Source organism: Gavialis gangeticus, unplaced genomic scaffold (assembly GCF_001723915.1).
Source record: "Gavialis gangeticus isolate Ggan-Ray unplaced genomic scaffold, GavGan_comp1, whole genome shotgun sequence".
NCBI classification, from domain to species: domain Eukaryota; kingdom Metazoa; phylum Chordata; order Crocodylia; family Gavialidae; genus Gavialis; species Gavialis gangeticus.
The window spans coordinates 37,081,147-37,103,442 of record NW_017729025.1 but is presented as its reverse complement, the minus strand read 5'-3'; the positions used below and the strand labels follow the sequence as shown (position 1 = coordinate 37,103,442).

Sequence of the window (22,296 nt, the reverse complement as noted above, 5' to 3'; positions counted from 1 at the left end):
TATATATATTTTTTTTTTTTTTACAGAGCCTCTTTCCAGCTCATGAAGAGAACAGAGTATAATGTGGAACTTGGCTCCCGTCCCTTAAGTCCCACCATAAAGAGTGTCACATGGCAGCCTGTCCTACTTTTCTCATCTCCTTTCTCTCACAGTCTCACAGAAGAGGATCAAAGATGCCACATCTCAGCACCAATTCTCAGCACTGACACCTCACATTGGGGCACAGAGATGGTCCACAAGACAGCTCACTTAGCTTGAGTTCCCACCAAAGGAGACTCTTGTCTCGCTCTGCTCCTAAGGACAGAACTTTGGACCCGAGGTACAAGACATGTTTAAACTGAGCCTGATGTGAACAAAATGTGGGTTGGGGGCGGGGGGGTGATGTAAGAAGTACCGTTCTGACTAGTACAGCACAATAAAATTCTAGCCAAACTATTAGCAGTTATGCAGGGATTAGAAAGAAGGCAACTAAATCCCCAAGGCCTGTTACTCACCTCATGAGAGTTGGTTCCATGAGCCACTCTGGTTTTACAAACTATATAAACAGAAAAGATAACCACAGTGAGCATGTGAAACGAGCCATGTACAAACACCTTAAACACCTTTGTGCTCAAATATAATGGTCTAACAGACCAAGACCGACTGCAACAGGACTCACTAGCTCTCTCTTGACATGCTGACCGCCACCATAGAGTCTAGCCTGCTCTGAACCACAGTTTCTTACAGCTAGTTTGCAACCAAAGTTGAGTCATACCAGGTGAGAGGGAAGGCAGCAGGAGGGAAATAAATGGCCCAGCAGATAAATTTGGCATTAAGTTTGGGAGAGGAACAAAGCATCAGCTACAAAAGACTAAAGTAGCAGCAGCAGTGTTGCCAACTCTCATGATTTCTCCATGAATTATGAGATTTCAGCTGTAGCTCATCTGGCAGTGATTTAAATTTCAGCTTTTGGGAAAACCCTGAGGATTGGCTGCCTTCCACACTTCCCCAGCTCCTAGGGAACAGCAACCAATCAGGGCTGCTGCAGGATGCAGACAGAGCTTCATCCCTTATCCTTAGGAGCCACACATTTCCCACACACAGGAACAAATACCCCAGCAGTTCAGAGGATCCTGGATCCCTCTTCCTTATTCTCACCTGTAAATGATAAGAGCATGTACACTCTCCATCACCTCCTTCCTCCTCCATTGGTGAGGGGAAGAAGAAATTAGGGAGAATGGAAAATACTAAGTGCTATACACATGCTGAGTATTAGGTTGTAGCTGTGCTGGTCTAAGGACATAGGCAGACAAGGTTCTTTGGGTAAATCCAGTATCTTTTATTAGACCAACAAACATAGTTAGAAAAGTTCTTCTTTGCAAGCTTTCAGGTACAAACACCCTTAAGTCAGGCTGAGGATGCTCCTCAGCCTAACGAAGGGTGTTTGTACCCAAAAGCTTGCAAAGAACTTTTCCAACTATGCTTGTTGGTCTAATAAAAGATACTGGATTTACCCAAAGAACCTTGCCCTACACACATGCTGAGGAAGAGCAATGGAAATTCAAAAATCTACGTGCAGGAAATAAATCACAGCATACACTTTTTAAAAGAGAGCTGCATGATTTTTTTGCAACCTTGTGATTCTTTGAAGCTGGCAGTACTGCAGTGCTAATTGTTGGGAGCCACTGCTTGAGTTCTGCAACCTGAGGACTACAAAGCCAGGCTGTCACTGGCCGGTCCATGATAAAAAACAAGCTGGAAAGTCAAAGCCTTTCACAGTGATGTTTAAGGGGTTGTTTTAATCTAACTTCAGGATATCTGCATCGCTTGGTGGACGCAGTCTCTGCGAGAACAGGCATGAAGTGCTTCAGCGTGGCTTTCCTTCAGTTCCCTACAAAGCAACACTGCATAATCCAGTAGACTAATACAATCAAGCAGACACAAGGCAGAAAGTAAAGTGAAGAAAATGAAGGAAGGAAGAATCATGGGCATCCATTATGATGGTGCAGGCAATTTACTGTAGCTGCTATAGGCTGTATTTCTTGAAGCCAGTCTTCCAAGCTAGGGATATACATTACACATAAACCTATTTAAAGTGATCAGAAACTGGTTTAAACCTGTAACAGGACAGATGTTCAGTGCACATAAACCAGTTTGAAAATGGCTGAAACTGGTTTGTGATAAACCTGGCTGAATGTAGTATCAGACGTAACAGATTTGGGTCTAACTGGTTTATGCAATGTCTGTCCTAGACCCTTTGCTGATTTATGTTAAATCAGACTCCCCTGGCATCCCGGCATGCTCTCTGGACTGGGCAGGGCTCTCTGTGCCACAGTAGGCTGGTCCCTCCCCTCTGCTCCCTGGCTGGAGCTCAGCAGAGACCAAAGACATCTGCCTGGCTTCTGCCCCCACCCCCCATCCCTTACACAGACACACAGCGTTAGCCAGCAGACCACACGCCAACTGCAGTCCATGCTGTGGCAGACTGGACAAAGGCACAATCAACAAGGAGCTGGTAATGTCCTTTTATTGTTTTCTTGATGGGGTGATAAACACTGAGTGAGGTAGATAAACATTGTTATCAATTCTCTGCTGGGCTGGTAGGAGAGAGGGGGGATCCCTCCCTAATCCTGCTGGGACCTGGCCACACCCCTCTCAACTCAGCACTGTTGAAGGGAAGGGAGGGCTCCTCTAGCACCTGCACCCCGCCTCGGCTTCTAGCCTGAGCCAGTGCAGCCATGTGCCTGCATGTCTGGGATGTCTGTGCAGTTACAAAACTGATTCAGCCTGGCCAGGTTAGACTAACCTACATAGATTGAATCAATTCAGGCTCAGGTTTTTTGAATGCCTGTCCCTAGCCCCAGTCTATTTTTTTTAAACTCTTGACACAGTAAGAGTATATTTGCAGTCTGGACTGAGATGGAAACCAATTCTGTTTCAAGAAAAATAATACTTTGTGGGGGTAACCTCTAGAGCAAGTTCAAGGCAACAGGGTAACTTCATAAGAACCATTAGCGTTTCCCAGGAATGCAGTTTTGTTTATGGCAGAGATGTGCTTATAATAATGAATACCAAATCAGGAGCAAGTAAAAGCTGGCAGGGAAGAATTTGGATTCTCGGAACAACTGTTCTGTTTAAGAGTGTTTGTTTTAAGAAGGTTAATACATCTCCTAAAATCTTGATGAGACAGTGTTTTGGTTACAGTGTCCTCCAAGGAGAAGAATTAAGAAAATAGTAGAAGTAATAGGAAATCTATTTACATACTGAAAGGAAATGATAGTCCCTTCTTCTCTATGAGCTGCAAGGTATCTTCTCCACAGGCACTTGTCAGCTCCATAAAGGGCGGTGAACAGATTCTCTCATCTGCAAGACAAAAACGGCAATCAAATGGAGATCAGGGGCTTTTGCCTCCCAGTCACTGTTCACTTTAGCTCTTTTCCTTCCTAGTACTTCAGTTAATAAATTAAAAAAGCACTGGGGAGATCATCTGCTAAACCTGGACTGGGCTTCTGGGAATTTACAGCAACTGCAGGCCCTAAATTAGAGACTATCTTTGGAAGAAAGAATAGTTAAGGAACAACATTTTCACAAATAGCATCATGAGAAGTGCATAGATATATTGGTCCACATCAGATCAGCACCGATAAAAGGAAAATTGACATTACTGTCAATTGGCCTTTTTGGGCCAATATAGCTGATAATGTCACTGATAAATGTCATGTGCATGTGCGCAGCTGCAGCATGCACATGGCACGGAGTGCAACCCAGCAGCTTGGAGACCAGGGTCCTGCTGGTAAATCTGTGAGGAGAAGCAGCATGCAGGAGGGAAGGGGCAGCAGATCGAGGCCCCCATGGTGAGAGAATGAATGGAGCAAGGGCACAGGCAGATGCTGCCCAGCCAGGGTGGGGCAGGGCACAGGATGGAGCCACAGACGGATTGTGCACGGGGGTAGGAGGGATGGCAGCTCCTGCCACTGCGTGCATCCCTGGGGGAGGCATGGGGGTATGTGTCCCCCTGTATTTGTCCGCAGGGTGGGGGTGGGCTGCCTGCTGTAGGCTTGGGGTCAGAGGCTGCACTTGCCTCTTCTCAGTGGGGAGAAGGGTGTGTTTGGGGGGGGGGGGGGGGGGGGTTGGGTGGTGGCAGTGCTGGGAGGAGGGGACTATGGGGTGGGTTACAGCCACACCCAAAATTCACCATACTCCCCCCTCCCAGTGCTGCCACCGCTGCCCCCACCTCCCCACCAGGAAGAGGCCGGCACAGTCCCCAACCCCAAGCCCACAGTGGGCAGCCCACCCTTGCCCCAAGCACAAATCCAGGGTGGGGCACATGCCCCCATGCCTCCCCTGGGGGTACACACAACAGTGGGGAGCCACCCCCCAGACAAGTTGCCCATGGCTCTGTTCCACACCTTGCCCTGCCCCAGCTGGGCAGCCCCTGCCCCAGCCCCATCCTCTCCCTCATCATGGGGGCCTTGATCTGCCCCTCCATGCCCCTTCCCTCCCCCAGGAGCATATATGGTTCCATCTCATGTCCCTTCTCCCCACACAGACTTACCTACTGGATGCTGCTTTCCAAGCTGCGGGGCTGTATATTGGCTATTGGATAGGTATCGACTGATATGGCTGGTTAATAATCAGCCATCGGTATCAGCCAAAAAAAAAAAAAAAAAAAAAAGTCTTTATTGGTGCACCTCTAAAGCTTTATAAAAAACCTGGCCACTTTTGAGAACTTAGCTGCCTGTGATTTGCCCATGGCTACTGTAGGGAACAGAGTACAGAGCTTGGCTCTCAGCCTAGTGCTGGAGAGCAGGGCTGGGCAGCAGTTGCTGTGCTGGGCTGCACACTGCTCGAGTGCAGTCAGGTGACTCCTCCCCAGCTACATTCGTTTGCGCCTTGTGCAGATGCTCCCTCTCATCCTCACCCCTCTGTTGTGCTCCACTGCACTTCATATATGGACACTACCTCTGCTCCTCTGCTGTAATGCATCATACCATACATGAATACTCCCCCCTGCACTGAACTGCTTTATATGGTGTGCGGGCACCCCCAATACCACTGCATAGCACCAAACGTATGCCCCCAGCCCAACCCAGCCAGAGGTTGCACCACCTCGTCCTGCCTGTGGGGCAAGGCAGACCACAAATGCTAGAGAAAGGAAGGGGAGCCTGGAGAACCCTGCTGCTGCACCAGAGCAATGGTGGGGGGTGGGAGGGAGTGACAGCTGGGTGGGAGCCTGAGGGCTGCAAACTGACCCCTCGCTGGCTATGTACAACCCATGGGCCACCAGGTAGACAGCCCTGCCACAGAGTAGCACTTACAAGAACATCTCAGTGATTTAGGGCATATCTTCCAGAAGATAGATATGCATATTATGGAATAGGAATGGGTTAGCCAAAAAAACTAAACAAAAGAGTACAGATTCCAGCAGTTATAAGGTGATCTGCACCCATCTCAGAATATCAACCAAGAACAAACACAGAAGGTGGGAGAAGAATGATCATTAGCAGCATTGCTGTCAAAAGTAAATTTCATTTTTGCATCAACTAGCAATTTTCCTTGGCAGGAAGCAAAACAAGCATGAAATCTTGATCATTTAGGTTAACATTTATACTGGAAACTAAGACACCAACCAGGTTGTGGCCCTAATGTTCCACCACTTTACAAATCAGGCTTAAAGGAATTTTCAAACTAAAAAATGAGTATAATAATTCTAACTACTTGAGTATTCCTTGGCATCTGGAAATCACTTTATAAACATTAATTTAATCCCCCTACCCTCATACACTATCACCATTGTGCAAATGGGAAAACTGAGGCATCAAAGACTATACAGGGGGTGGAACAGTAGATTTGGATTACACTTCAACAAGTTCTTGATTTACATTAGTCTGTTCTGACCACTGAGCTCTTCTTCTGCCATAAAAAAGTTCTCCCCTGCAAAAACTTCAGGCTTTATTTTCATGTGCCCTGAAAGGAGCAGGCTTACAAGAAGATTGATGCTTTGAGGTCAGTTTCTAAAATGCAAAACACAGCACCCCAGACTTCAAAGCTTTCAGCTCATTGCTATGAAAACATAAGACAGCATCCAAAAGTGACAGGTACTGTAATATTTACAAGCTTCTGCCACAGCAAAGTTTCTTAATTTGGATTAATTTGAGAAATCAGATTTAGTTTATGGATACATGGGAACAACTTTGGCTCTGGCAGCTTTCCCACCCTTGTGCATGAGGCTCACAAATAACTCTTCCCATCACTATGTAAATTCAGGTGCACATATGGTTCCATCTCACTTTCCTCCATTCATCTCCCAAGCAAAATGAAATTGGATATAGATATATTTTAATGCTTTTGCCAGTTGCATGACACTTGCTTGTATAGGGGAAAAGAAAGAAACTCTAATTTCTTAGAACATCTTAGTGCTTAAAAACAGCTAGATCAACAAAGAAAGGGGAAGGGAAAACACTCTGAACCTCCAAGTGCTCCAGTTTGCTGCCACAGACAAGGGCTTGCAGCCCCCCAGAGATCCGCCATCTAAAGGACAGCTGTGGCCTACTGAAGCCACTGGAACAGCCTGTTAACTCAATGGGAAAGCACTTTGCCCCTAAGCTTAATATCCTACCGCAGCTGTGAACACAAAGCGATTTCTTAGCATTAAAATGTGCCAGTGTGTGTGTGTGGTTAAAGGCAGTTGTTCAGTTTGAAGAAACAGCCCCTAGTCACCAATTACTGTCTGGTCCAGGGCTGCGCACGCTGCACTGCTTTCTGGGGAAAAGCATCTAGCTTTCTCCACCAAATCCCCATTATCAGAAAGCAAAGCCAGCTTAGTGCAGCTGCTTGCCATCAGAACTGGGAAGGGCCAATCTTGATACTGTCTCGCATCAGAGAGAACTAGTTATGTCACAATTGGAAACCAGGTCATGCCCCCAGAATGGATTTAACCCTTTGTGCTAACAGACTTTATCAAGAGACTCTGCTTGCATTCTAGCATCAGACAGTAGTGGTTGTAGTCACCATTTCTTAAGAAAACAGTGGTGACCTGTTGCCAGAGGAAAACACCAGCAAGAGGAACGAGAACAGCAATAGCAAGAGTGCGTTCTAGAAGCGAGAGCGAGAGCAGCGGCCCTGCCAGCAACTCACTGCACTGACACCTTCTTGCTTCTATGTGTACAAACTGGCACAATTGTGATTTTTATGGCAGAGGTATAGTAAAGACAAAATAATGATGCATTTAAAAGTGCTTGGATGTCACGCACGACTCATCCTTCCTAGAGCTGTACAGGGCTAGGAAAAGTCGTAACATTTATTTTTGTGGGAAAGCAGCAGATATGACTCAGAATACATCCACACAGCAGGAGGCAGTTCAAGCTATATATACACTGCTATTTTTCACACTAGAATTGTACCTCACAGCAGGGTGGTTAAAAGAACTATAACATTTCTTCTCCTCAGGCAGAAAGATTCAGTTACGTGCGCGTATATTTTCTGTGAGGCGTTTCAAAAGAAATTAAGATAAATGTTTAAAAAAACAAAATATTGTTTTTTGGGACCATCCTGACTCCAAATATCTAGTTTTCAAATTTCATCCAAGCACTGGAAAATATTTGAGAGAAACAGACGTGTGTTTAAGGAATAATAGGCCATTTTTTGTCAAAAAGCTCAACTGGTTTTGAGCAGAACATGACTGAGAGCATGTTTCAGCCAAATGAACACTAATGAGTGGTGTCATGGGGCAGCAGAGAGATCCTCTTGTCCTTATCCACTGAAGAAGTGGCCTCTACGTGCTTCATTTCCTAGCAAGTCACTATAGTTTATGGATAGCCTACAGCGACTAAACAACAAGGGAGCCCAGCAATAACATGAGGGAACATTTTAAAAGGTGCTTTTCTTGCTACAAAACCCTTGGAGAATACTTTTAAAGTAAAAACTATCACCCACAAGGGGAACTACAATCCAGCCTTCTGGTCTCCTGGAAATCCTCAAGGCTTATTTATTATAATACTAATTAAAGCAAAGGGTAACAAGCTCATTTCCGTATAAACTTGATTGTCAACAACTGCCTTTTATTGAAACCAAACCATCAGTGGAGAAATCACTTTAAAAATCTAAGGAATGCCATGATGTAATAGACTCACTAATTTCTTAAACCCTGAGTTTACTCAGTCTGAACCTGACTTACTGGAGCTGGGTTTGCAGTCTGGTAGACTATATCAGAGACCCGAGGCTGGAAATGGAATTCTAGATGTCTGTTTTTCAATTTAAACTAGCAAGTGGTCTGGCCCCAGTCTCTTTTTACAACTATTCCTTTCTCTTCCTTTGATTCGCACCCCCCAGAGCATGGACGCAGATAAGCAGCATCTGGGAGACAGAAGCACATAAAAGAGCCACAAGATGATGCAACGGGGCAGAGATGGCCTCGTTCTTTAAAGCTCTGCTGCATCTGGGCCTGAATGCGACATTTAGTTCTGGGTGTTTCTTTCTTAGAATGCCATAGCACTGGAAAGAGTTTACAGGGGAGCCAAAAAAAGATCAGTGACATGACTGAAAGACAAAGATTAACAGGGTAGAATATGGATAACGTGGCAAAGCAACAGATGAGAAAGATGAAGACTATAACACCAAAGACATCAGTCCTGAGAAGGGAAATATTTTTGTCTGAGGTGAAGTGAGCTGCAACTTAGGGAAAAGTTAGGCAGAATACCAGCTGGAACAGGATTTCCTGGTAGTGAAACACAGTACAGGTAGTCCTCATCTTACGGCATCTTGACTTATGGTGATTCACACTTGCAGTGCTCTGCCATTTACACCCATGTTATTATTTATAGTGCTGGATCCTCGCACTTATGGCATGACAGCAACTCAGGCGGCGCACAAACGTACATACGTCACCCAGTCACTTTGCTTTCTGATGTGCTCCGGCGCACAAGTTTCTTGTATTCTTTGATTCTTAGTGCACGTTAGGCTTTATTATATATTCAGTCCTTAAAAATGGCTGATAGAAGGAAAAGGCAGTGCTCTAGTGATGGGCGCTGCACCCGGTCACTCGGCACAGGCTCATGGGGCTGGAACTGCTGCCTGGGCGCACAGGGCTCCTGGGTCTAACCCCAGGCGGGGCAGGACTCGCTCCCGGGGTGGGTGGATCCCACCGGCACCCCAGCGGCTCTGGTGTTTATGGTCATTTCTATAAAAAGTTGGGTATCAGGCCCTTGGTCAGGAACATAACCCCCTATTATAACATTGTTTCTATGGGAAAATCAGATTAGACTTGCATTGTTTCGACTTACAGCGCCGTTTCCAGGAACGTAACCTGCCATAAGTGCAAGGACTGGCTGTAGATACCTCAATAACTGGGATTTTCAAAAGTTGAACCAAGCCTAAGGTACGAGACTGCAGAGGACAAACCTGGACTGACAAAGGGAAGATAATGTGTATAAAAAGGCAAGATTTTTTTTGTGGTTGATATCTTTTATTGGGTTAGACTGAGTCTATCCCAACCATGCAGCTGGTTAAATAAAATGTATTACCTGCATCTTGATAAGGTAAATAAAAGGTAAATCCTTGCGCATTTTGCATATTCCTAGGAACCATCATTGTTACTGTTGGCTTAGAAATGGTATTCAAAGGCCTGTTTTGGGGGGGAATTGGCTTATAGGTATAGATATATGCATAATAAAGGGGTCAAGATGGGCAGCAGGGGTTAAATGGATTTCTAAAGAGCTTGGGAGATGCGCACACAGCTTCTCATGGCCTTGAAAGCAGACGGGCTGTCTAACACAAGACCAACAAGGACACAGTTTAGAAACAGCCTGGGAATGTGCCATAGTGTCTCATAACACAAGATAAGTGACACCAGCTACAAGGCCCCAGAGCAGAGAGGGGGCTGAGTCCCAGTTTTGGGGGAACAGACCAAATTAGACAGCCTGGAAGGCTACGTGGATGTGCGACCACAGAGAGACAACCAACCAGAGATAGCCATGAATGAAGAGTCATCAAGGGGGAAGAAGAATACAAAAGCGGAGACTTGAGATTAACAAATGGTCCCTACTTTTGTCTCGTCCCTCCCGTCATTCTCCTCTTCCTTGAGAGGGGTTCCCATCCCCATCCCTGTCCCCCATGAAGGGTCCCTGAGGCCACCATGGACTGACTGCATACCAGCAGCCTGTCTCATGCGCCCCACTGGAGGGGGGCTGTGGGCCATGGCATCCCACTTCCAGACTGCTGACACCTAAGAGAAAGAACCTCAGAGTGGAGCCTGCATCCTGACCAGATGTACTTTGACTCTGATGACAGCCCTAGGATTGGCAGATATAGAATTGTTTAATTGTTCGTATTGTTGCTTTTTTGTTCTTACTCTGTACCAATGAATTTGCCTATTATCAACTGGCAGGTGTTGTGGTCAGTCTGAGGGTTGTGCCTGCCCAGAACAAAGGTTCCTAAAATCCAATGTCAACATTTACGACATCACTCCAACACTACCATGAACCGAAAGGTCCTTTCTCCCTCTAACTCCTGTGATTCTTAAGATTTGTGGAAAAAAGTATCATCATGACCAAGCGCTGCCAATGTACTATGACAGCAACATGTATATAGACACTTTTCCCCTCAAAGAAAAGTAAGGAGTTCTGATCAAAAGGTTATACCACCCTCAGTAGTGATGTTCCTGTTTCCGAAAACAGTCCATCCCTCCCATCCATCACTGCTAGAAAAAAAACATTAATCATAGGAACAACTAATGCTGTGGTACTATGCTGAAGAGCTCTCCCACACGCTCACAACAAAACAACTTTTAAAGGGAAAAATTGCTTTTATATGGGAGTCTTTTCTCCAAAACTGAAAACTTCATCAAGACCATATACTGGTGCCACATGTTCTTGTTTAGCCCTATCCCAATACCACATAGGCAATTCTTCTTACTTCAAGAGATTACTGTGAAACCTGTGACTAACAGCCAGAGATCCTAGTTTTCTGTTTACAAATAGCAAATTCTCAGGATTAAAAAAAAAACCTAAAAAAAACCAACTTACATGTTCTCATTTAAAACCCCAAATCCACATTTTTCTGCGATTAAAATGAAATGCTATTTACATGCATACATACACACATACACATACATCAGTTGGACACAATGATTTATTGCTTTAAAATTGTAAATATCAGTCTGGAAGCCTACCTATGCCTCAATCATTATAATAAGTTAAATTCTAAATACCTAAAATTATTGGTGCTTATTTTGAGTTTAGCGTGGAAAATCAGAGCTCCCCCTACCCCTTTGCTTACCAGGACGCAGGTCCAGATGTGGCTGTGCAACCCACCCCCCCCAATGGCTTTGCGGCGCTGAGCAGCACTGATATGCTGGTGCCCTGCTCATAACATTGCCCCTCACTCCCCACCCACAGCCCCCTGGGCCCTGCTAGTGCCCCTCACTCCTCAACCACAGCCCCCACTACTCCAGCCCTGCCAGAGGGGCACCCCAACTGCCAGGGCAATGGGGCCTGGGGCCTGCCCCCCCAGTATTGCCTGAGCCCTGGCTGCCACCTGTGGGAGGCAACAGCTGCTGCGGTCAGATCAGAGCCCGTGCTGGGGCGGGGGAGAGGGGGCAGATGCAGGATGGCTATTGCAGGCTTGGGGCTTCCCACCCTGCTGCCCACCCCCTGGGACCTCTGTAGTCCAGTAGGTAGGACCCAGCACAGCAGCAGCAGCAGAGGGCACAACTCCATTCTGCCACCCCCACTACTGCCAGGTAGCCAGGGGGTGCCTCACCATGGCAGCCTGGGGCACCAAGTGGTAGCACCAAGCCTCCCCGCCCACTCTGCCCTCCCACGCCAGGTCCTACAGCCCTCCAGGGGAGGGCAGCATGGTACAGAACCCATAGGCCACAGCCACCAGCCCACATCTGCCCTGCCCCGCGCACTAAACTGGGGGGCATCTGCCCCTCAACCCCCCGGGAATGCATGCAGCAGCAGGGAGCCAGCCCCGCCACCTTGCTACCCTCCAGACAAGCTGCCCGCAGCTCTGTCCCACTCCCTGCCCGGGCTGTGGCCCATATACCACCCCGGCTGGCCAGCAGCCCCAGTCCTAGCCTTGGCCAACTCCCTCCCTATGGGGGCCTCAATTCCCCACTACCTTCCCCTGACTTACCTGCAGCAGCTGCTCCCCAGGCTGCCTGGCGGCCATGTGCATGTATGTGTTTTTCTCCTTAAAAGGAGAAAATCTGTGATTTTCTCTTTACAAGATAAAAAGCAATGTTTTAATCACATTTTTCCATGGTGAACAGAAAATCTGGATCCCTGCTAATAATGCACGGGAGCTAACCAGCAATATAACTCCTGACCCCAGGATCTGGACTCACCACCACTATAGCTCCCCTTAGACCCTCACTAGCAAGAGATTAAACAAAAGAACAAAAAATCAGGAGAAAATGGTTCTTTTTTCCACAACTGACAATTGTGTGTGTGGGCGTGGCCAGGTCACAACGTCTCTGTGCTTTAAGTCCTGCCTCTTCAGAGCAGGGAACAAAGCCTGGTTACTTTGGCTTGGTTCAAAAGAGAATACAAAGCTGTCTGAGATCCTTAGATAAAAGCATTATTAATGCACAGGGGTCAGCAACATTTTTTGGGCAGGGTGCCAAAAACACCCACCACCTCAACTCGTCAGATGTTGGAGTGCCAGGGGTGGATGGCAGGGGAGCCACAAGGGGCCCAATCCTTGTTGTGCCAGTGCAGCCCTGGCCCCTTCCACACTGTCCACCACGAGGCATGTGTGCCAAGCAAAATGCCTATGTGCACCACATTCTGGTACCTGTGCTGGGGGTGTTGCCTACCCCCGTTACAGTACATTAACGAACTACTCCTCAAAAACTTTGTCTTTCATGTTAGCTACCAAAACCTAATCCTTACAGAGCTGTCAAAGTCACAATCCGAGACAGCCAAGCTGTTTATTTAGTGTCCCTCTGTCTGAAAGAGCTCATTGGTGCCTAGTTAGCATCAATTTTAGTTGTAAAGGGAGAGGGGAGGGGGTGCAGGACATGCACACAGTCCTTGGCCTGAAGGAGAGTTTGGGAGGGAGTTGCACCATGTCTCTAAAGTGGAAAGAAAAAGAGGGCAGCACTCGAGGAACCTGTGGAGGTAAGGAGTCCCCAGTGTGCGCAGTTAGCTTGGCCTAAGGAAACAGCTAAGTGTGTGACCCCCTAATTGTACTCGGCAACTATAAAGGCAAAGACAGTTCATTGCTCTCTGCATTTGTCTGGAGGAGCTGCAAGAGACACTAGTGAAGAAACAGGCTGTAGTAATCCTTACATGATATAGGATGCAGAGAAGAGAATGTCATTGTTCCTAAGTGCTGACTTCCCTTGTAAATGTTCATTAAAATAAGTAGAAAGTGTCCATATTTAAGGAAAAGTAGTTCAGATTATTTACTATCAAAGGCTCCAGAATCATGATTCAGTCTTAAGTAATCAGCAAAGACCTGAAATAAAGGAACAACAGTTCTACACTTTTCCGCTTCCCTAAGAGGATGTACCCAAATCACCTCCCTTTGAAAGAAAACATACTTGGCTCTGGAGCTTAAAAGAAACTTATGCTTTTCAAAAAGAAAACCTTGAGTCTTTCAATAAGCTGTACTTCATCACCACTTTCACAAGTTGCTCTAATGCACTCCACACTGTGTGGATGTGCAAGATGTACTGTGCAGTTAGTACAGCACGTCCTTCTCTTAACACACCTGCTGGAAGAACCCTCGCCCTCAACTCTGAAGCTTCACTTTCAACCAGAAGAAAAAACAAAAACAAAACCAGACAGACAGATGACTTTGTTTTTAATATTTTATAATAAAGGTTTAAAAAGTCAAAATGCAAACATATGTAGCCTCTCTCAGGTCTAAGCATAAAACATCTGTCAGCAACAAAAACACCATATCAAAAGATACTGAATCAGCGCTTACCCCAATGATACCCTTCATGGGGCTAGACGTTTAGGACTAGCTGTCTGTCTTCCCCTCAGTGGTTCAGCATGACACTAGCTGGTCCACATTTTGTTGCAAGGTGAAGCCTCCAAATTCAGCTGTGACATGCACCCAAATCAAGAAGTGGAGAGGTAGAGGGGAGAAGATTTTTTTTGTAAGTAGGTTACTTTAGTTGGGAGGCTCATTTGAAACCCATTACCTGCTTCTCTTTTCCTCATTCAGAATATTTATAATCACGAGATAAATGCAGCTGTCATGAGAAGACCTCTTTTCTGTTGTTCGCAACTTTCTTTTCAGGTTGAATGTTTTCATGTCTTGTCACAGGGCAATTTTTGTAAATCACCAAAATCATTATTTTTTAAATCACGTCAAAACAAATCTCACCTGTGTTCCATCCATTCCTCTTAGAACGTCGATGCATGCATAAACTGTTACCAGCAGAAAAGATTTCCTCTGAAATATACCTTGATTTACAGATTCAGAGCCATCTGTACAGACACACCATACACCTTGCACCATACTGTAGGCTGGATAAGGAACTCCAGTCGGTACTACATTATATATAAAGTTACTGTTTGATTAGTAGAATGAAATAAAGAGAACACCAGCCAAATTCACCACTGGTAACTCCTCTGAAGTCAATGGATGTATATTAAGGTGCAAGAAGGCCAGTCACTCTTAGTTGTGAGGGTCTGATCCCTCAGCTTAATACTGTATTAAGGCTAGGATTCTGATGAGTGGAATATTTGTATGCAATTCAACACACACCTCTATAGCCAAGAGTCTTCACAGTAACAACTGGGTAATTCTGGATTTTCTGCATAGGAAGTAAGGAAATCCAAACCCCAGTTCCATACACAGAAGTATATAAAGAATTAATGAATTTACTATTTCTATGGAAGTTTAGGACTGCTAAATGTTTTGTTTTGTTGTGGGTTTGTTTTTTTTAAATAAGACAAATTCAGTTCAACTTGGTGGGTGGGGGAGGTAGGAAAGGATCACAGGCGAGAGTCGGAAAGGAATAATTAAAGTCATCCTCGATAGAACTTTTCTTCTCAGCATCCCCTGTTGACTTCTCCAATTTAGGAGAGGTATTTTACAAAGCTGTGGTCCAAGCAGCATTCTCTCTAGCTCATGATTTCCACAGAAAACCTTTCTGTACATTTCCCATTCCATATTATTCCAACTTAACAGAGTGAAGAATACATTTCTCTTCTTGCATATCTTGAAGATAATTTTTTTTAATTTTCTTCTTCTCAAGAAGCATTTTTAGATTCAAAACTTGTAAAATGTTTTGTGCACTTACGTTCTTGGAAAATAGAAAGTAGCATACATTTATCTCACTTACACTTCAAAACAGACTGTCACATAAGCTCTGCAAACAAGCACTCAACTTACACATCCCGATTCAGCCTCATGGGTATTTGGAACCATGTCTAGAATGAGAGCATGCCATGTGGTAAAACATGTTCACTGATGGAACTGGACAGAGTGAGTCCACGGACATGTAATAATATAGGAGGCAAGAGATTCTCTCATTCAGGGAAAGATCACAGGAGAGGATAAGACACAGGCATGTTAGTCCCCATAAGACATGTCTACACGTGCACTTTAATGCACAGTAGCCTATTTTACTGCGCATTAAAGTGTCACACAAAAAATTCCACTATTATACTAATGCACAGTAAAATAGACTACTGCGCATTAAGCATCACCTAAAAAGTGTGCACTTTCACTACTGCACATTAGTGCAGCCTAATGTGGATTGATTTAGTACTTCAAATTGGAGGTATTAAATATAACGCGCATTAGGAAAAGTGCATCAATGCATGTGTGGACACACCCAGAGAGTCTTAACTTCTAATGCTAAAAGGGAACAATGTGGCAATGCAGCTCCTACATGTGAAAGACAGAAACCATTGTGGCACTTGCATTAAAGTGGATGTTTCAAAGGCTCCAAAGTTTTTGGGCTAAGATTACATTTGGGCTGTATGCAGAGACCCAAATCTGACTGGGAGTTCAGACACAATCTCGAGGGGAGTTGTTACATGACTGAGCTGCTGAAAACTCCATGCCATATTTTTTAGTTGTGCTTGACATGGTCTCACAGTAGCAACACATGTAAAAAAAACAAAACAAAGGCACTGAAAAGCCACATTGACATTTTACAGATGGGCCACGTAGTAATAAATGAAACTAAAGCTCTTAGCTCTCCATAGGAAGAAAGCCAATGTTCTGGTTCTTTTCAAATATTATATGGAGGTACTGGGTTGTAAATAAAGTCCTCCTCCTAAAAATAAGGAGGAAGTTGGGAGGCACTGCAGAACAGCTTTAGTTAAACTCATAAGGTTTTTTCTTAGAGGCAGTTAAACCATAAGAAAGTTTTGAGAATTGTTCTCGCAGGCTGGAATATGTCCAGCTTGCAAGTATAAGCAAAACTTAGATGAAGAATAGGGTTCATCTTCTTTGTCAAGGAAAAAAGAAAAAGACTATTTGGCAAGTTCAAAGCAACTGTTCCCTGTATATTTAAACCTTTACTCACAGAATCACTGAGAAGTATGTCCAGGAAGGTACCCCAAAGATCACCTAGTCCAACCCCCTGTTCAAGATAGGATCATCCCCATCTAAACCATCCCAGGCAAGTATTTGTCTAACCTGTTCTTAACTTCCAAGGCTGGCAGTTGGGTAGCCTATCCTAAAGATTAACCACTCACATATCCAACCTAAATTTCCATTATTTTAAGTTAGTAACATGCTCAGTAAATTGACTTTAAAAATACCTATTCCCAGGGAATCCAAGCAGAATTTTTTGAAAGGACACAGTGTAAAAATCTACCCATCAGGTCTGCTTTAAAATGGGGTATGACTCTAAGATTCAGTGTGAACACCTGAAGCTCAGTAGCTGGTCCAATTAAACTTTCTCACTCCAGCAATTTGGCCTTGCTCCATTTTGTACGCTTGTTGACGTTTCAGGCATGCAACTAGAGTTCAGATTTGCTCTTCTGCAGCAGCTGAAGTTTTTCAGCCTGCAAACTTTTATCTGTGTTATATAAAGTTTTATATAAGTGTACTGAGTGTCACTCATACTTTACTACCATAATTACTCAAGTCTAAGATGATGTTCTTTTTCCCTATTTGACATGGGGGAGCCCTTCGTGTTAGAATCCGGTACAGAGCCAGAGAGGGATGGAGGAGACGGTTACTGTGACTTGAACTCCAGCCCCTGCCCAGAGAAGGGGCCATAGTTGCAGCTGCTGTCTATCCCTGCCCCCCCCACCTCCTCTGCACCCTGCTATCTCTCCCCCAAAGCCCCTTCCCATCTCTCCTCCCACCAAGCAAGGTCTGCACCCAACAGCTCATCTCCCTTCCCCATTTTATTCTTGCTCTGTACTGGGAGGCTCTGTCTGTGCTGCAGGCAGGGGGTGCCATCTGCATGTGTATGGCATGTGTACACAGCTCCCTATAGGTAAGTCTGGGTGGGGGAGGTAGATTGATGCCCCTATAGTAAAGAAGGGAGTTGTGCAGGGCTGGGGCTGCTGCCCAGCTGAGGTGGTGTGGAGGGCTTGGGGCCTGAATATGTGGCTACTGGGCCCAGGCAGGGATTGGGACAGAGCAGCAGGCAGCTTGTCTGGGGGCCAGCAGGGGGTTGAAGCTGGCTCCCCACTGTTGCATACACTCCCAGGTGGGGGAACAAAGGGCACATGTGAGCTGTGAGCTGCAGGCTCAGGGCACCCTGCCCTGCTGCCCTCCCTCCATGGCCCCTGCAGTCCGGTGGGCAGGACCTGGTGCAGCATGGCAGAGTGGGGCAGGGAAGCTTGGTGCTACCGCCACAAGCCCTATGCCACCATGGCAAGGTGCCCCCTACCAACCGCGCAGCAGGCACAGAGTTGTGGCCCTCGCTCCTGATGGGCAGGCAGGGGGCACTTCACCGTGGCGGCACAGAGCTCCCAGCAGTGGCAGCAAACCTCCCTGCCCAGTCTTGCTCTGCCCTCCTATGCTGGGTCCTGCTGGTTGACTGCAGAGGCCCCAAGGGGAGGGCACTAGGGCAGGAAAACCAGAGCCAACAGAGGGCAGCCCATATCTGTCCCCCCCTGTCCCCGATGGGCTCTGTTCTGACTGTACTGCCTGTGGGGGAGGGGGAGATGGGCACTGCACTCATCTCCATTGCAACAGCAGTACCTGCTGCAGGCAGCAGCCAGGGCTCAGGCACTGTTGTGGGGTGGCAGGGAGCTGAGGAACCAGGTCCCTGGCCCTGTAGCCCTGGTAGGTGGTGGACTGGGGAGTGAGGGGCACAAGCAGAGCCCAGGGGGCTGTGGGTGGGGAACGAGGGATACAAGCAGGGATGGGAGCTGTGGGTGGGGAGTGAGGGCCACAAGCAGAGCCCAGGGGCCTGTGGGTGGGGAACAAGGGATACAAGCAGGGATGGGAGCTGTGGGTGGGGAGTGAGGGGCACAAGCAGAGCCAGGGGGCTGTGGGTGGGGAGTGGGGGACAATGGCATGGGCAAGGCACTTGTATAATCAGGGCAGCTCAATGCCACAAAGAAGTGTGTTGGGAGAAGGAACTGCTGCAGCTGGACCCACATCCTGATGAGCAAAATTCGTAAAGGGCACTCTGGTTTTCCATGATAAAAAACCCAAAAATCAAACACCAATAAATTCAGCAACCCAGCAGGGCTCCTTTGCCTAGATATATATGAACAGACAGTAGCAGTCAAGCAGATGATTGTTACCTACAATAGGTGCAGCTTTCCCTCAAGCACTGTCTTTTCTATTGTTCAGCAGACCACACCTCTACACTCATTTCTTAGTTTTGTCTTTGGATATCAGTATTTCCTGCAATAAGCAACATGCTTCAAAATTGCTGAGCTAGGAGTAGCAGATCAAGTTCAGCCCAAGGGGAAAGCCAGGATAGTCTTAGTCCTTTGGGGGAAGCAAGAGGAACATGGCCTTCCCAGTAAGGCTTCCTGCCTGCCACCATTAAGAAGAGATTGTTCAGTGCTGACAAGATAAAAACACACACAGAGACATTCTTACAAACTGTTTGCAACTGCTAATTGCAGAGCACCTGTTTTGATAGGGAATTAATTAGCAGTTAGGATGACAAAGACAGACTTCTGGTTTCCAGTCCTGAGCTATATAGGTCCCAATTATTTGATAAGCCATGATGCTAGTTCATACCCAGTGACCCCAAACAGTTAAAAAATTTACAGGAGTTACCAGACCGGCTCCACAGGTTTTGTGCTGATTATAGTGGTGGATCTAGGACTCGAGGCAAATATGTTAATATCAAAACCCTGGTGTGCCTAAGTCAGAAATGTTATGCAAAGATCTTGCTGTCACTGAATACTTGGTAAGAAGTTTCATTGTACAGTAGAGTAGCTGTGCTTCCTAAATCCTGGGACCTAATTCTCTCTCACTGGATTTATAATCACTGAATCCATCAAGTTATTGCCTAACAGCTAGAGAATCAGTTTCCAATTCTCATATTGATTATGTGTACTATAAGGAAAAAGGGGCTGGGGGGGGCAAGGAGAGAGAACATGCCTAGGTATAGTCATGACTTGTATTTCTTGCACATAGAAAAGCTCACTTCCAGAAGCTACAGGCATAGAAAGAGAATAGACAGTCTTATAAAAGCTCTTTATAACTAATTCTGAGAGGGTTGATGGCCCTTAAACCAGATTAGTATAATAAGCTTTCTGGAACTAAATCTTGAGAAAGACAATACAATGTCTAGCCCATGGTACCTACTGATACCACTTATTCTGCACAGTACATCCCTTAAGTATCGCAAATGCAAGGCAGAAACATGAAAGAACCCTAGGGCAGTGTTCAAGAATGCATTCAAACTCCTTCTCAAGCAGAACAGCATCTCAGTGGTCTCCTGAAAGCTTCTCATCAGGTGTCCATTAATAAGAAGTTTGAGTGTCTATGACTGCCACATTTTCAAAGGGGACTGCGCTCTCATAATTACAGCAGGGGAATGGGAATTAGGACTTGTGGGTTCACTCCTGATGCACTCTCAGTGGAAATGTGAACAAGTAATTAACATGCATGACTCCATTTACACATTTGAGAAAATGAATATATGCAAAGTGCAAGATGTTTAATGCTGACAGGTAGAGCGCTTTGAGAACCAGGAATAGAGCAATCAAGAAGGGTAAAAAATTTTACTCTATATTGAGAAGATTCTAAAGCAAAACCCAGATCTGGAAACCTTGAACTCTAGTATCCAGAGTTCCAGCTCTAAAGTAGCGTACTGTAGACCCATTTCTACTCTGGTATATTATTAGGCTTTCCACACATTTAGTGGTTTGTATTTCCATACGAGTACTCTTGGTTATGAACAGAAGCTTCCTAGAATCATGCAGAATGATTCTAGGAAAGCATGTCATACGATGCTCATTAGTACTAGCATACAGGAATGCAATATAGAGAAAATATGTTCAGAGATGTTTAAAAATATAAGAAGGTGGAAAACATAAAATTAAACCTAAAAATCTATTTAAAAATATCAAATGTCAATCTAATCTTGGTTTACAAATAGATTTATAGTAAAAACCCTGTAGTTTAAAACTGAGTTCCTCCCATCTACCTCTCATCACCCAAAATAAGACTAGAATACAGTATAGTTAGTGAATTTAGATTTTCTTTAACACTAACTTTACACCTAGGATGCTGGTTTGCACTTTGTGGTGGGGCAGGAATTGACACATTCAATTTTCCACATTGGTAAGCATTTTGGGCATTTAAAGCAAGACCTGAATGTAGTTTTACATATTTCAAATGTCAGAGAAATATCACCACCTGCACAATTACCGTAATCTGTCAAATGATGGGAACTACGCGCAACTGAAACAGGTAGTTAAATATTATATCAAAACACGCCAGAAAAAGAGCAGCTGGCTACATATTCTAAATGCTTTTAAAGAAGTGCATTTAGTTCTCTAACTTTTGAGACCACTTTGACTATTCTTTCATGCAACTGCATCTGTCTTTACTTGCCGCACATCATCTTCTCTCTCATTTGTCTGTTTAGTCGCTCCCTATTACAGTGATTCTCAACCAGAGTGCCACTGCACCCTAGAGTACCTTGAGATCCTTTCAAAAGTGCCTCAGGGTGCCATACAATGTTAGCACTATTACATGATTCACAAGACAAACCCAGAGATCTCAAATAGAAATCCACAGTGTTAAAAACATTCTGATCTGTTCTAGTCTTTCCAAGTTTCTGCAAAAAAAGGAATTGCTCTATTATTTTTCTGTAGTGAAAAAAAATTTAGTGAAAACTAAGCTAGCGTTTTCCACGGGGTGCCTGGAGTCTCGAAAGGAAAGCCACTGCCCTGCTGTGTTGCCCAAGCTTAAAAATGATGAACTTTCTAGAACAGAAACTAATGTTTTAGAACAGAAGTAATGACAGCAATTTAACCAATACCTGTACTTCCAGGAAAGGAGGCAAGACGAGAGAGAAAGATGTACATACATAAAAAAATCTCAAATTAGGGGTGCACCAATAAAGATTTCCTTGCCCGGTACTGATAGCCAATTATTCACCAGGCATATCGTCCGATGCCAATCCGATAACCGATTTGCAGGAATGCAGCCGAGCACTGTGGAGACCAGTGCCCTGCAGGTAAATCTGTGGAGGGGAAGGGGCTGGAGGGACAGATCAAGGCTGAGGGAGGGAGTGGGGCAGAGGCTGGGGCTGTGCAGTAAATGGGACCCTGGGGCTGGGAGAGTGGAATGGAGCCACAGGCGGCTCATTCAGGGGATCAGCGTCCCCGTGCTTAAAAATGGTGGTGGGAGCTCTTATACTAAAAGCTCAAAGAGTGAGTTTTAGTTCAAGTGCCACCACCACCACATTTAAGTGTTGGGACGCTTTAAGCAGCAGAGCCAAGTGAGGTGGAGGCTGCAAGCTGTGGACTCAGGGCTCTTTGCCCTGCTGCTTTGCCCCAGAGGCTGCACGCTGGCCATGCTGTGTCCCCTGCGTGCCCAGCAGCGGGAGGCACAGCTCACCACCACTGTTACTGGACAGCCAAGGAATGCACAGTCAGTGCATGGCTTCTGGGGCAAAGACAGCAGAGTGGAGAGCCCAAAGCCCACAGCAGGCAGTCCACATCTGCCCCTGCCACACTCAGCTCCACTCCTAAAAGCATCCCAGTGCTTAAAAATGGCGGCGGTACTTGAACTAAATCTAATTTGACAGGCTTTAATTCAAATACACCCCACCACCATTTTTAAGTGCCGGGATGCTAATCTCCTGGACAAGCCACCTACAGCTTCATCCTGCCCCCCACCTTAGCCCCAGGGTCCCATTCACTGCCCTGCCCTAGCCCCTGTCCCCGCCCCACTCCCTCCCCC

The 22,296-nt window shown here is 45.7% G+C and overlaps 1 protein-coding gene across 1 annotated transcript in view; it reads right to left on the bottom strand.

The window, feature by feature from the left end:
• The window catches only part of ITPK1 (inositol-tetrakisphosphate 1-kinase), a 329,726-nt gene that overhangs the window by 38,282 nt on the left and 269,148 nt on the right, over window positions 1-22,296 (bottom strand). The window contains exons 5-6 of the mRNA XM_019518638.1: window positions 3,244-3,342; window positions 495-535 (exon numbers count right to left, since the gene is read on the bottom strand). Of these exons, the coding sequence (XP_019374183.1) occupies window positions 495-535; window positions 3,244-3,342 (140 nt within the window). The remainder of the gene's footprint in view (window positions 1-494; window positions 536-3,243; window positions 3,343-22,296) is intronic.